Source organism: Myxocyprinus asiaticus, chromosome 1, assembly GCF_019703515.2.
Source record: "Myxocyprinus asiaticus isolate MX2 ecotype Aquarium Trade chromosome 1, UBuf_Myxa_2, whole genome shotgun sequence".
Taxonomy (NCBI): Eukaryota; Metazoa; Chordata; class Actinopteri; order Cypriniformes; family Catostomidae; genus Myxocyprinus; species Myxocyprinus asiaticus.
Window position 1 is genome coordinate 47,952,119 of NC_059344.1, and position 15,576 is coordinate 47,967,694.

Genomic DNA, 15,576 nt, shown 5'->3' on the forward strand with positions numbered 1-15,576 from the left:
TATGATCTCTATGCCAAACCCACCCCATAAGAAGCAGGACAGAAGGATATGTCATGTTCCTGTAAATGACAAGAAAGCGAATGACTTCTTGACATGTTTAATGAGAAACATCAAGCTGATGTTCTTCCATCTTCCTACTTAGTTGGCTTTGCAGCAGTTCCAAACGACACTGATACTGACAATGACAATCTTTCAGCCTTCGCAGACCATAACTTGTGAAACCCCTCATTAGCCACTGAAATGTTTTTCAATGAAGAAATGAGAAAAAGGGGGATATTTATTGATCTTCCATCTGCCAGCCTTGTTAGTGCCAGATGCACTGGGACAGGCACCCTGCTCCTTGGATGATAAAATACCACCCCTAATTTCCCCGTGCTTTATTACTTTTTTTGCGGTCAGGATGGAGAATCATAGTACAGGTTCTGATTTCAGTCTTTTTTGTTATTCAATCTCTCTCTCTCACCCATACATTATATGACCTGACTCTTCATACTTTTTTCTCTTCACACTTTTTGTTTCTTTTTCCTCTCTCTCTTTCTCTCTGTCAATCCTTTTCTCATAATTTTTTATATCTTTCTTTTTATTTATTTATTTATTTCAAATCTATTTGTAACATCCGAGGTTGTTACCCCTCCTACCAACCACCAGAGGGAGCCCTCTCCCGAATACTAACTCTGTACCGTTTCTTCATTGGTGACTTCCTGTTTGAACTATATAAATACCATGCTGTTCCATTTTGTTTTTGCCAAGTATTGCCAATTTACTGTAGGGCTTTACCGGTTGTTTAGATCAGTGTTACTATCAGAAAAAATTAATAATTATTTCTTTAGTTATTAATTAATTTTTAAATAATTAATTGAATCTAACTCATTAAAACCTCATATGGGGCTCCAGTAAATGTAGTGCGCTACATTTAGGAGTGGGTTTGGTTATTAGCAATAATTAATAATTATCAAAGATAATTATTAATTTTTTTAAATAAATAGAACATTGATGAGAATCAATGTTAGCTTTTTTTAATCCTTTAAATCAACAATTATCAAAGATATTCGTTAGTTGTTAACATCGATGAAACATTAATTAAAATTAACACTAGCTTATTGATCATTCAAATTCAACAATCATCAAAGATAATTATCAAAAATCAACAGAATATTAATAAGGATTAACATTGACGGGGCACCACCCTGGAATCAGGGACTAATAACCAGATAGTATAACAGTCTCAATATTAGATTGTCTTCTTAGGAAAATCGATATCCGAAGAATATCGATTTTCTGGAAAAAAAAACAATGAATGAAGGCTTGAATCCGAGCACTGACATCCCGTCAGCATGACACAGACGTATGCAAAACAAACCAAAACACTTCTCTTTGTAATATAAACAAAGTTTATTTATGCAGTAATATCAATTAATAATTAATACAATGCAGTCAATAAACTTCAGACTTACAACTACAAACTAAACAGTAATATGATTAGATATGGAAATCAAAATAATCCTATAACACATGAGGGTGTGTGTGTTTGTGAGGGGTTGCGTGTGTGTGTGTGTGTGTGTGGGTGTGTGTGTGAGTGTGTGTAGTTAGTACGAGAGAGAGAATAAAGTGACGGCCCTAAAGCCGATTTCGCGATCGTGGGAGAGAAAGCAGCTGTTAATTTATCGCTCAGAGATGCGGTGGACGGCTCGTAAACAGTCCCGCGTTCTTTGACTCTTTAATGGATGAACTCAGTTTACCTGTCTCACCCACGATGGTGAAATTGCACAACAGTGCAATTTGGTTGGACCACAATACAGCAAAACAAATTAGTGTTAATTAATACCCTGAGTATTAATAATGAGCGGACATGGCGGTCCGTAAATTGTACAAGCAAAAAAACCTTGAAACACAAGAATAACACACTATAATATTCTATCTCTGCCCAGACATAAACCTCTTACTTGAATCGTATGAGGACACAGGTAGAATGTGTGTTCCTCTGTCCTTTAACTCCGACCCGGTTCCTTGAGGCTTGGGTGATGACGGGAGGCCGTTTCCTCACTCTGTCAGTGGGCATACGGCTGACTGCTTCTCGGCGGGCTGACGGAGAATTCAGAAATGTTGACTTGATTGAAGATGGAAGATTGCACTTGATTGCACTTCTGCAGGCAAACGGATGAAGATGCGGATTGCTCGGCGGTCTCCTTCGGATCCGTTAGAGTGTTCGGTTGAACACAGAGTAATCTCAACTCGTCCAGCAAGATGGAGATTGTATGGCCACAGTTTCAAGTCGGACGTTACTTCCTTGTGCCACGAGGTTGCACCTGAGAGCAGTGATGAGCTACGTCTATACACGGTGAACAAAGTTGCTGGAAGCAAATCCCAGAAGCATTTCAGAGGTATTTCTACTCCTGTTGATGTCATGGTTTGAGGGATGTTCTGTTGCGTGCCTCATCCAATAGGAGTTGAGAGTTCGATCCTTTAGTGAACAAGGCTTTATGGGATTTGTAGTCTGTTTTGGACTCCCTTTGTTTGATTTTGGCGCGATTTTTATCAGTATAATTTATGACCTGGTATGTGGGGGCCTGAGTTAGGTTTTACAACTGTGTTAGGCCTGCCTTTGTCTTCTATCTGAATACATGAGGCCCAACATTACCCTGCCTTACCAAGCGTTTTTCCATTGCCTTTGCTGATTGTTTTCATGTTATGACCATTGCCTGTTTTCCTGGATTTACTGCCTTTTGGATACCCCTTTGTTTTGTTTGCCTTGTTGGACTGTCTTTTTGGTTTATTGGATTATACCGCTTGCTTTACGACTACCTCTATTTGCCTGCCGATTTGGATTGTTAGCTTGTGTTCATAATAAACTTCCAGCACATGGATCCTAACACCATCTCCATGGCCAGTTCATTACAGAATACTTTGCCTAACATGGATCCAGTGGAAGTTTCACAGCTCCAGGCTGCATTCACGCACCAGTGCAAGGTATTAAGGGGTCACTAAGACCAGCTGAACAACCTACGAGCTGCCAACGAATGTTTGACACAATATGGTGCATCTGGAAAGTATTCACAGCGCTTCACTTTTTCCACATTTTGTTATGTTACAGCCTAATTCCAAAATGGATTAAATTCATTATTTTCCTCAAAATTTTACCATCAATACCCCTTAATGACAATGTGAAAGAAGTTTGTTTGAAATCTTTGCAAATTTATTAAAAATAAAAAATGAAAAAAATCACATGTACATAAGTATTCACAGCCTTTGCCATGACACTCAAAATTGAGCTCAGGTGCATCCTGTTTCCACTGATCATCCTTGAGATGTTGCTACAACTTGATTGGAGTCCACCTGTGGTAAATTCAGTTGATTGGACATGATTTGGAAAGGCACACACCTGTCTATATAAGGTCCCACAGATAACAGTGCATGTCAGAGCACAAACCAAGCCATGAAGTCCAAGGAATTGTCTGTAGACCTCCGAGGCAGGATTGTATCGAGGCACAGATCTGGGGAAGGGTACAGAAACATTTCTGCAGCATTGAAGGTCCCAATGAGCACAGTGGCCTCCATCATCCGTAAATGGAAGAAGTTTGGAACCACCAGGACTCTTCCTAGAGCTGGCCACCTGGCCAAACTGAGCGATCGGGGGAGAAGGGCCTTAGTCAGGGAGGTGACCAAGAACCCGATGGTCACTCTGACAGAGCTCCAGCATTTCTCTGTGGAGAGAGGAGAACCTGCCAGAAGAACAACCATCTCTGCAGCACTCCACCAATCAGGCCTGTATGGTAGAGTGGACAGACAGAAGCCACTCCTCAGTAAAAGGCACATGACAGCCTGCCTGGAGTTTGCCAAAAGGCACCTGAAGGATTCTCAGACCATGAGAAACAAAGATTGAACTCTTTGGCCTGAATGGCAAGCATCATGTCTGGAGGAAACCAGGCACCGCTCATCACCTGGCCAATACCATCCCTACAGTGAAGCATGGTGGTGGCAGCATCATGCTGTGGGGATGTTTTTTAGTGGCAGGAACTGGGAGACTTGTCAGGATCGAGGGAAAGATGAATGCAGCAACGTACAGAGACATCCTTGATGAAAACCTGCTCCTGAGCATTCTGGACCTCAGACTGGGGAGAAGGTTCATCTTCCAACAGGACAACGACCCTAAGCACATAGCCAAGATAACAAAGGAGTGGCTCTGGGACAACTCTGTGAATGTCCTTGAGTGGCCCAGCCAGAGACCAGACTTGAACTCGATTGAACATCTCTGGAGAGATCTGAAAATGGCTGTGCATCGACGATCCCCATCCAACCTGATGGAGCTTGAGAGGTCCTGCAAAGAAGAATGGGAGAAACTGCCCACAAATAGGTGTGCCAAGCTTGTAGCATCATACTCAAAAAGACTTGAGGCTGTAATTGGTGCCAAAGGTGCTTCAACAAAGTATTGAGCAAAGGCTGTGAATACTTATGTACATGTGATTTTGTTTCACTTTTTATTTTTAATAAATTTGCAAAGATTTCAAACAAACTTCTTTCACGTTGTCATTGTGGGGTATTAGGAAAATAATGAATTTAATCAATTTTGGAATAAGGCTGTAATATAACAAAATGTGGAAAAAGTGAAGCGCTGTGAATACTTTCCGGATGCACTGTACATTCACTCACTACCAGCTCCCCATGCTAAACCGGTAAGCTTTGCTCTACCTGATAAGTTTGATGGTTCTGCTGGGTTTTATTACGACAATGCAAGGTATTTTTCTCAAATTAGCCTAAATCATTTGATCAAGATGCCAGGAAATGTTCTTTTTTTATGTCACTGTTTACCGGCAAAGCTCTCGATTGGGCCGCTGCTGTTTGGGATAAAGATACTCAATTTCATTTGATTACTTCGTTCAACAAATCCACGAAGTCTTCGAGTATCCAGCGGGCGGCCAAGATATCTCTGTTCAGTTACTTCATCTACGCCAGGGTCATCGATCAGCAGTGGATTATGCATTTATGTTCATGACACTTGCGGCTCAGAGTGGGTGGAATGATTTCGCTCTGAAGACTGTTCTGTGAAGGGCTTAACCTGAAACTCAGGATGGAACTGACCTGCAAGGGTGAAGGTACGAATCTTTCTAAATACATAACTATGGCCATCAAGATTGATAACCTGCTTCAGAATGCTTCATGGCCTCAGTTTTGCTTCACCTCGAATTCTACAGTCTCAGTACAGGCCCAGGCATCCACTGTATCACCCGAACCCATGCAAATTGCTTACGCTCACGTTTCCATGGAGGAACGCCGACGTCGACACAGCGAAAACCTTTTTCTTTTATTGTGGCTCACCAGGTCATCTCAACGCTGCATGCCCATACAAGAAATCAAGTTTTCCTGAGTCAAGGCAAAATGTGAGTACAATGAACAATATCACAAGTTTCACAAAATGTTCTGTTACCTGTAGAGGTCTCCAGTGGTGATCATGTTAAGTGTTTTAAAGCTTTAGTGGATTCTAGTGCTGCTGTTAATCTCATTATTCAGGAGATTGTACAAGAACATCAACATACCCACCATTCAGTGCTCCCCAACGAGTACCATCACCACTGTTGACAACACTCCTATTGGTACTGGCATAGCCCAACAGACTGTTCCAATAACCATCAAGGTTGGAATTTTTCATGTAGAAAAAATCTCACTATGTCATCAACTCACCCAAGCATGCTCTTATCCTGGGTCATCCCTGGTTGGCAATCCATGACCCATCGATATCTTGGAACCAAGGTGAGCTCACGCAATGGTCAAGTTTTTGTCACAAACATTGTCTCCATGTTGCTGTTTCCATGCCTTGTCTTATCACCAGTATTGAGAGTCTTGAATCACAGAAGGAGCCCACGATCCCCAAGGAGTATGCAGAGTTCAGTGAGGTGTTTAGCAATCAAAGCTACACAACTTCCTCCTCATCATCAATGGGACTGCGCCATTGAACTTCTGTCCAATACAGCCCCACCGAGAAGCAAGGCATATGCATTGTCATGCCCCGAGACCCTCGCCATGGAGAATTACATTGAGGAAACCCTTGCCTCTGGTTACATCCATCCCTCTACCTCCCCAGCTGCTGCAGGGTTCTTTTTCGTAGAGAAGGTGAAGGTCTACGTCCCTATATCAACTATCAAGGCCTGAACTCTGTCACCATAAAGTACCGTTACCCATTACCGCTTATCCCCTCAGCCCTTGAACAACTCTGTGAGGCAAAGATCTATACCAAACTTGATCTGAGAAGACCTTGTCAGAATCCGAGAAGGGGATGAGTAGAAAACTGCTTTCATCACCACCAGGGGGCACTATGAATATTTGGTCATGCCGTATGGACTTGCTAATGCCACCTTGGTTTTCCAGTCTTTTATCAACGAGATATTCAGAGACGTACTGAATCATTGTGTGGTGGCTTACATTGACATCCTCATTTACTCACAAGACATGGAACAACATAGAACAGTCTTGACCTGCTGGATATCACGTCTCCAGGAACACCAACTATTTGTCAATGCAGAAAAATGTGAGTTCCATACCACTTTCCTAGGCTACAATATCAGCCATCAAGGTGTAAAAATGGATGTCTCCAAGATAACAGCAGTCAAGGAACTACAGAGATTTCTGGGCTTCACCAACTTCTATTGCCGTTTCATCAGGAATTACAGCATCATTACAGCCCCACTCACGTCGTTGCTCAAGGAAAAGCCCAACAAATTGCCTTGGAATGATGCCACATACCAGGCCTTCATCTTCCTCAAGTCAAGCTTCACAACCGCTCTGATACTGAAACATCCTGACCCCAATCTTCCCTTCATCGTTGAGGTAGACGCTTCAGATTGCGGGATTGGAGCAGCCCTGTCACAACGTCAAGGAACACCAGGCAAGCTTTACCCTTGTGCCTTTTTCTCCAGAAAATTTAACTCTGCAGAACTTAAGGGAAATAAGGAATTACTTTCCATGAAAGCAGCCCTCGAAGAATGGCGTCACTGGTTAGAGGGGGCAGTCCACGCTCTCCAGGTTATCATAGATCACAAAAATCTTGAATATATCAAGGCAGCTAAGAGATTGAACCCACGTCAGGCCCGATGGTAATTGTTTTTCACTAGATTCAATTTTACAGTCACTTAATGCCCTGGCAGCAAAAACAGCAAGGCAGATGCACTTTCACGTAGACATGATCCACACCACCTCCAGCCTCACTCTGGGTCCATTCTGCCACCATCTATTATCATAGCACCGATTAGTTGGGACATCATGGAGGAGATACAATGAGCACAACAGCGTGAACCGTCACCTCCTAACTGCCCCCCGACCAAGCACTACGTACCCCAAGCTCTGTCAGAGGACTATCCAATGGGTCCACACTTCCTTGAGCATTGGACATCCTGGCATCCAAAGAACTGTTACCCTGTTGTGTAATTCCTTCTGGTGGCCAACTTTGATTCATGATGTAACTAAAGTCTTGTCAGGTGTGTGTGCCCAATCCAAGACCCCCAGAGAACTGCCCACGGGGTTGCTTCAACCACTACCAATACCACAAAGACCATGGTCCCACTTGTCCATTGACTTTGTCACAGACCTGCCAAACTCCCAGGGTAACACTACCATTCTGGTAATAATAGATCAATTTTCTAAATCATGTAGACTTGTCCCTCTCAAGGGTTTACCCACTGCCATGGAAACAGCTAATTCTTTGTTCCACCAAGTCTTTAAGGTCTATGGAATACCAGAGAACATCGTGTCTGACAGAGGTCCACAGTTCACATCCCGAGTTTGGCAGGTTTTCTGCAAACAACTGGATATCAATGTGAGTCTCAACTCTGGTTACCACCCTCAGGCCAACGGACAGGTGGAACATCTAAACCAAGAGAGAGGCAGATATCTTCAGAGTTATTATAGCCATGAACAGGAGAAGTGGAGCGATTTCCTGCCCTGGGCCGAATATGCACAGAATTCCCTCACTCATACCTCTACGGGTCTAACCCCCTTCCAATGCGTGCTGGGCTACCAACCCCTAATGTTTCCTTGGTCAGGAGAACCTTCTACAGTGCCAGTGGTGGACGATTGGATTAAGCAAAGCGAGAGGGTGTGGGACAGTGCACATGTTCGGCTACAGCGAGCAGTCAGAGCACAACGCTTCCAGGCTGACCGACGGAGGCGCCCCCATCCCAACTATCAGCAGGACAGAGGGTCTGGTTGTCCACAAGGGATCTCAAGTTGCGGCTACCCTGCAGGAAGCTCAGTACAAGGTATGTGGGTCCTTTCAGAATTATCCATCAAATAAACCCAGTTACTTACCGTTTAGAGCTTCCTGCTAAATACCGCATCTCTCCTTCCTTCCATGTGTCCTTGCTGAAACCCATCCACCTGGCTCTGGAGGTGGACGTGGAACCACGGATTCTGAGCCTCCACCTCCATTGGAGATAGATGGAGCCCCAGCGTATATGATCAGAGAGATCATTGACTCAAGACGAAGAGGGAGCCAGATGCAATACTTGGTGGACTGGGAGGTCTACAGACCAGAGGAGAGCTCATGGGTAGCCACCAAGGACATATTGGACCCATCCCTAATCAGAGAATTTCATCATGCCCATCCTAATCGTCCAGCACCACGACCAAGGGGACGTCCCAGTAGAAGTCTGTAACATCAGAGGTTGTTACCCCTCCTGCCAACCATCAGAGGGAGCCCTCTCCCAAATACTAACTCTGTACCATTTCTTCATTGGTGACTTCCTGTTTGAACTATATAATTAACATGCTGTTCCATTTTGATTTTGCCAAGTATTGCCAGTTTACCCTGCCTTACCAAGCGTTTTTCCACTGCCGTTGCTGATTGTTTTCATGTTATGACCATTGCCTGTTTTCCTGGATTTACTGCCTGTTGGATACCCCTTTTTGTTTGCCTTGTTGGACTGTCTTGGTTTATTGGATTATACCACTTGCTTTACGAATACCTCTTTGCCTGCTGATTTGGATTGTTAGCTTGTGTTCATAATAAACTTCCAGCACATGGATCCTAACACTGTCTCCATGGCCAGTTCATTACACTATTAAACTTAGTGCATTGCAATTTGTATTTTTTAAATGATTATTAACAAGTATATAATTAACAACAGTGATAATTTTGTCATAACATATTTAAATAGTATTTTGCCAAAATGAAAGATTCCTCTAAATTTATACAAAAAAATTAAGTATTGCTAATTTGTTTTTCTTCAAAATGTCTTATAAAGGAAAAGGTTTCACTACATTATGTATCTCTTCATAGAGAGGCGCAACATGATGACCATTACTTTTCACTGCATTTTCTTCCACAGATATGGAGAGGCAGGCAGAAGGCATGGGGTCCATTCATAAGAAACACACCCCATCATCTCTTATTCTTTCTGAGCACAAGGATGCTGTTGACAGTCAGGAGGATTTGGGGGTGAGCAAACCATATTTTATATGTGCTAGAACTTTGTATCATCTTGTGTGATTGTTCTATATATCTAATCTACCCACCAGGAAAGCTTTCCTTGCTCACAATGTACCTAATTGCTTATAATATGCACAATTTCTAACTGAGGGTTTTTGTCAAATTCCATGCTACTGGATTGTTGACATCCATGGATAATATACTCAAGAGTTGCAAAACTCACTCATTCATATTTAAGACAAAGTCATATAGAGTGTTTTTTCTAAATGTTTTTGCCAAGAATGAATTGCACAAAAAAAAAATAAAAAAAAAAAAAATAATGTATTTACACAAAATCTGTTTAAAATGAGTTCAAAACATAGTTTACACTTTCTGCAAATGGCAACAGCACAAAGTTAATTTCAGTGAGCACATAGTTTTGTGAATTAAGCGCAACAATGAGCTTTAATGTGTGAACTGAAAGGTGTGTTTGCACTAAAAAGAATAACATTAACTGACCTAATTTACTCAAGATGCAGCACTCTTTCAGTGCTGATTGTGCCTGTTAAATGGATGTTCACACCAAAATTATAATTCTCTCATCATCTGTTTCTCATCCAAAAACTGATCTTATAGCTTCAGAAGACATGGATTAAACCACTTGTGTTGTATAGATTACCTTTATGCTGCCTTTATGTCCTTTTTGCAGCTTGAAAATTTTGGAACCTTACCTATTGACTTGCATTGTATGGACAGACACACAGAGTACATCCTTCAAAATATCATCTTTTGGGTTCTGCAGAAGAAAGACAGTCATACGAGTTTGAGACAGAATAAGGTTTAGTAAATGATGAGAGCATTTTTGGGTGAACTATTCCTTTAAAATGGTTTGGAATATCCAATGAACACAAATATTTCAACTATTCTCAGGCGCAACTGATTGGTGAATTTGCCCCACAGTGTTTTAGATAAACACTTTTATAACCTATAATTTTTGGGCAACTTCATAATCAAATTTGGATTGAAAAACACTTGGCTCACAAATTGTTTGAACTTGCGTGATGCTTCAAGTTCTTTCCATGGTGGTTGTTTGAAGTGCAACCTGCTGTATCAGCTCTGAGATGATGATTTTTATCATAGTGAGGAAGGCTTTTATGAGCCCTGGAGGAAAAAGTGCTACTCAGCCTTCTCTGTAACCCCTCTTTGGCATTGGACACAACTAATTGTACTTTTATACTTCTATAAAAGTATACTTCTGTGTAGCATCTATGCTTAGTTCATACAAATAGTCTTCCAATGACACCCTCCTGCAGGATAATGATAAGTCTTCTAGCTGCCAGATTACTGTCAATCATCGCAGCTTTGACATGCTATCTACAAGAGCTTGCCATGTACAGAGATGCAGTTCTATGTTAGGTTAGGCAAAGGAGGGCAACAGTATTTACATTTAAAATGTTTAATCCATTGTTAATTTCACAACGTAACACTGTGGTGCCACAATATGCAGCACCATATAATGAAATGTAATTTAGTGACAATTAGTGAAGACTAATTTAACCTAGGTTAAGTGCCTTGTGCAAGGGCACAGTAGATATAGATGAATTTGAATCTGCCCATCTGGATGCCACCATTAGCTGATCTGAAGAGCTCCAGAAGATCACATGGCCGCAATAACAACAGTCAGAACATAAGGTTCCAAAGCAAATTTTGGGAGGAGCAAAGAAGTCTGTGAGGAAGTGCCCGAGACAGCTGAACGTGGAGTATTGAGCTTGTATTATGCTGTATGTTATTTGTTTAATCTCCAAGCAAATGAATAAAAATCAGGGGGCCTGGGTAGCTCAGCGAGTATTGATGCTGACTACCACCCCTGGAGTCACGAGTTCAAATCCAGGGCGTGCTGAGTGACTCCAGCCAGGTTTCCTAAGCAACCAAATTGGCCCGATTGCTAGGGAGGGTAGAGTCCCATTGGGTAACCTCCTCGTGGTCGCTATAATGTGTGGTTCTCGCTCTCGGTGGGGTGCATGGTGAGTTGTGCATGGATGCCACAGAGAATAGTGTGGGCCTCCACACGCGCTACGTCTCTGTGGTAACGTGCTCAACAAGCCATGTGATAAGATGCACAGATTGACGGTCTCAGATGCAGAGGCAACTGAGATTCGTCCTCCGCCACCTGAATTGAGGTGAGTAATTACACCACCACAAGGACTTAGAGCATATTGGGAATTGGGCATTCCAAATTGGGGAGAAAATGGGAGAATTTAAAAAAAAATATAAATCAGACAAATTTAGACAGTATAAAGTGGAAATAAATTAGTTAGTGTCCAGTGATTTGTCTGTGTGGAATCTGTAATCCTTTATGGTCCCTTGTCTTTTTATAGTTTATAGCACTCTGTGCTCTCCTGAAGAATGCCCTCTGGGACATTTGTCACATTGATTTTTACTAGTCTTCTGCTCCCATGATTGATTTTCTAACCAAGATTAATACTACCCCTCACTGTGTACTCTGCCTTTGGCCACAAATAAGTCTTGCCATAGCTTTTAAACCCTCAAGCCATTTTTAAATCATATTTGTTTGTTATAATTATGATTTCGACTGTAATGTATTTATGTATATTGTGCCATTTGCAACATTTTGTAAAATGTTATTTCCCTCTCGCTGCATAAAGTTTTAGCACATTTGTTAAAGTTAACCTCAGCACACCACAGGAGAAGACCTAAATTGGTTTCTGCAAACCTGCAGGGGTGGTAATCTCAGTGCCTGATGGGCCTTTGCTGTCATCTTTCTCCAGGTTCTGGTGGTATAAGGGGTTTGAGTTTGATCTAGCCAGCCTTAGTGGAACTTTTGTTGACAAGCTTACAGAAATCCCACTTTGAAAAGCTCCCAGAGCAGACCTTGCTAAGCCCACTGGAAGAACACAAAAAGAGATGAATCTCACAGTTATGTCTTGGAGTTTGAAAGAGCCCTGGAGTTGAATTTTAGGGCATGATAGATGTCTTAATGGATTTATCATTAATAGCTTTTTTTTTTTTTTTGGCCCTCACATCACAAAACACAGAAACTACAGAAGTAGTCTCAAAGAACTGCTCGTCAACATAGCTGAGTGAACAATATTTTCTAGTTTGGAAAGTTATACTCTTTATGCTCCCTGAGGTTTAGACAAAGGCATAATCAGGTAATTTCAAGATCCAACAATACTCACACACAGTCATACCATGTAATTGTTGTGATGTGATGGCCAGTGTATCAGATGGTCAAACAAATAGTCATTGTGTGATAGTACTAGAAATGGATGGCATTTGAATGAAAGTGTTGACGTAGGGGGATGAGCCAATGCTGGTTCCATTATGTTTACAGATACCCTTTTATATTCTCCTCATTAAATTATCTGCATGTTAGTTGTAAAGATATGAAACCAAGACATCAAAGTACTTTTCTAACATACCCTCTGCATAGCAAGTGTGTACAGTATTTGATATTCAGATATACAGTAGTTTTCCTTTGAACCCATACATTGTTATTATAGTGGGGAAAAATCCTATTGATTAACACTACAATTTACTACCGTTCAAAAGTTTGGAATCACTGAGACATTTTTATGTTTTCAGATTCTGTTCACATGCCAAACACCAGTTTTATTTGCAGCGGTGAAGACTCTGGGATATTGGCCTTTTAGTCAGTTTCAAAGAAAAATCCTCATCTGACACTGGCAAATAAGAATATCCAATTTTCTTGGTGTACTATCTCTTTAAAGACTGGAAGGTAATAATAAGAAAATAATATTATGGATGGATGAATCTAAGTTTTAGGTGTTGAGCTTTTGTGGGAAAAGTTTGATTGTAAGGTCTGTGAGAATTGTCCTACAAGTCAGTCACACCACTGGGACGTGCTGCAGAAAACATTAGATGAAACATCACCTGAATATATTAATAGGCCTTATTCAGAGTAGCACCTTGTTAATTTTTGACGGGAATCCAAAAAACAAAACGAAAAAAATTTTTTTGTGAGGGACAGTCTTGCAGTCTCTTGAATGGCATGTGCTCTGTGATGTTTTTTGTCTACTGAAATGTTTTTGCAAAAGATGTTTTATTTTTTTATGTTTCAGCAGCTGAATGATGAACATCATTTTAAACAACCATACAGTCCAATGATGAGACTGCACGTCTGTCCCTCCAAGCTTCGTTTACATTCCCATAAAAAATTTAATGTCACTACTCTGAATAAGGCCCATTAACTGACTGCTAGAATGCCCTGAGGTCTGCACAACTGTCATCAGTGCAAGAGGATTCTTTAATGAACAGAGTTGAAGAACAGCATTTAAAAAAAAAAATAGAAACAAAGTCATTTGTAATTATTGGTAACTTTACCGTAATACATCTTTAGTACATAAACATGTCAGTTTAATTAAAAAAAACATATCTATTCAGGGTAATTCCAAATGTTTGAATGGTAGTGCATTTATTTTCCCATTTCCTTTGAAAATTTAGGCCAGTGTTGGGGATAACACAATACAAGTAACGCACATTATGTTATCAGATTACTTTTCAAGTAACGAGTATAGTAATGTAACATGGGTGTCTTGGAGAGGAAGAGAGGAGACTCAGGAGTAGATTCCTTTTAATTATAAATATTGGAGTAGGACAATTGCAGGAGTGAAAACAGAAGAAAGGCTCAACAATAGCAAACGCTGGAATGGAACAAACGCCAAATCTTTAACATTCAAACTAAGCTCAACATAACACCTCATAACAAAACTCTTCAAGGACTGACAAAGACTTAACGAAACTAGAGGGTATTTATACACTGAGAAACTAATGAGGGAATAGAAGTCAGGTGCAGATGATGAAGAACTGATAGAAGTGATTAGGGCAGTGAATCCTGGGAAATGGAGTCTGGGGGGAAAACTTCAAAATAAGAGTCCTTGAAGAAGAATGAGGGAGACAGACTGTGACAAGTTACACAATTTGTTTTAATTTTAGACTATAATATCAGTTATTTTTAAATAAAGTAACGCGTTGCTTTTGTACACCTGTACTTTCCCTGTATTGCGAGAAATCAGGAGTAAAAGTGTGCAATCTTCGGGGAGGAGATGTAGTGCATGATGGGCACTGTAGTTCTATAGAGTGTGAGGCCAGAGACTATTTAGCATAGATGAGTCGCTTGTATTTAAATGAATGGGAGAAACTGGAAAGCCCAACCAAGAAGCTCTAACACCCAACAGTCAATGTATGTAGAAAGGTAGTCCTGCCTTGCAAGTAAAAGAGCCAATCACCTTTTAGATACAGACTGTCAATCAACTCGCTAACGCACATGTGCATTAGCTATACAAACCGGGATAATTGCGTGTTTTGGCGTAATATGAGGTCAACATTCGGTTGAGTGAAATGTGATTGATTCATGTGTTAATACACACAGCATTAAAAAAAATCAGTAAATGCCTTTAGGCGGAGGGATTATAATACTAGTCTTCCACTGGCCACGACATGGTACACAGGGTGAAATTCTTGCTCAATTCTCTGACTTATGCAGCCGAACTTCTCCATGTTACAGCTCCCCATAACTGGGAGAATGGGATAAGAAAAGCTGACTCTGGATCAGTGGCTCTGAGCAACATTCTACATCGATTGTGTACACAGAGAAAATGTCTTCGTTTCTAAAAAGATTCTACATATTTGTTTTATAATAAACAAGTAGTTTGATTCATGAAACAGTTTTATGACATTTTGGTAGCATTAAAAATTATTCCATTCAAGTTGTATCAACATGCGCGTTTGAAGTTGTATGCGATCAACCAGTGGCGTCTGTACGCAAAGTGGATCAACTCAAAACAAGTGTGTACTGAGATGAATTAAGTGAAAAATATTCTTGTTATCAGACACATTCCTTGAACATGTTAGGCTGACATTCCCCGCTGAATTTTATCCTGACTTTTGAAAAGCATCTTAAGTTGACTACACAACTTACATTCATAATTAATCAAACTACACAATGATCACTCTAAGACTTTATAGATATTATGGTTTCATTTTTTGTTAATGCATGATTTTCTGTAAAGCTTCTTTGAAAAGATGTGTGTTGTGAAAACTATACAAATAAAAATGACTTGACACTTTAAATAAAGTGGGAAGAGTAAATAAAAGTTTTAAAAAGTGCTGCTGAGTAAACCTTTCAGGCAGAGAAAACA

At 40.8% G+C, this 15,576-nt stretch overlaps 1 protein-coding gene across 1 annotated transcript in view; it reads left to right on the top strand.

Moving 5' to 3' along the window:
* The first annotated feature begins 6,573 nt into the window (after window positions 1-6,573).
* Window positions 6,574-15,576, top strand: part of LOC127440030 (N-acetyl-beta-glucosaminyl-glycoprotein 4-beta-N-acetylgalactosaminyltransferase 1-like) — a 132,569-nt gene continuing 123,566 nt past the window's right edge. Inside the window, exons 1-2 of the mRNA XM_051696407.1 lie at window positions 6,574-6,877; window positions 9,315-9,424. Coding sequence (XP_051552367.1) covers window positions 6,574-6,877; window positions 9,315-9,424 — 414 coding nt within the window. The remainder of the gene's footprint in view (window positions 6,878-9,314; window positions 9,425-15,576) is intronic.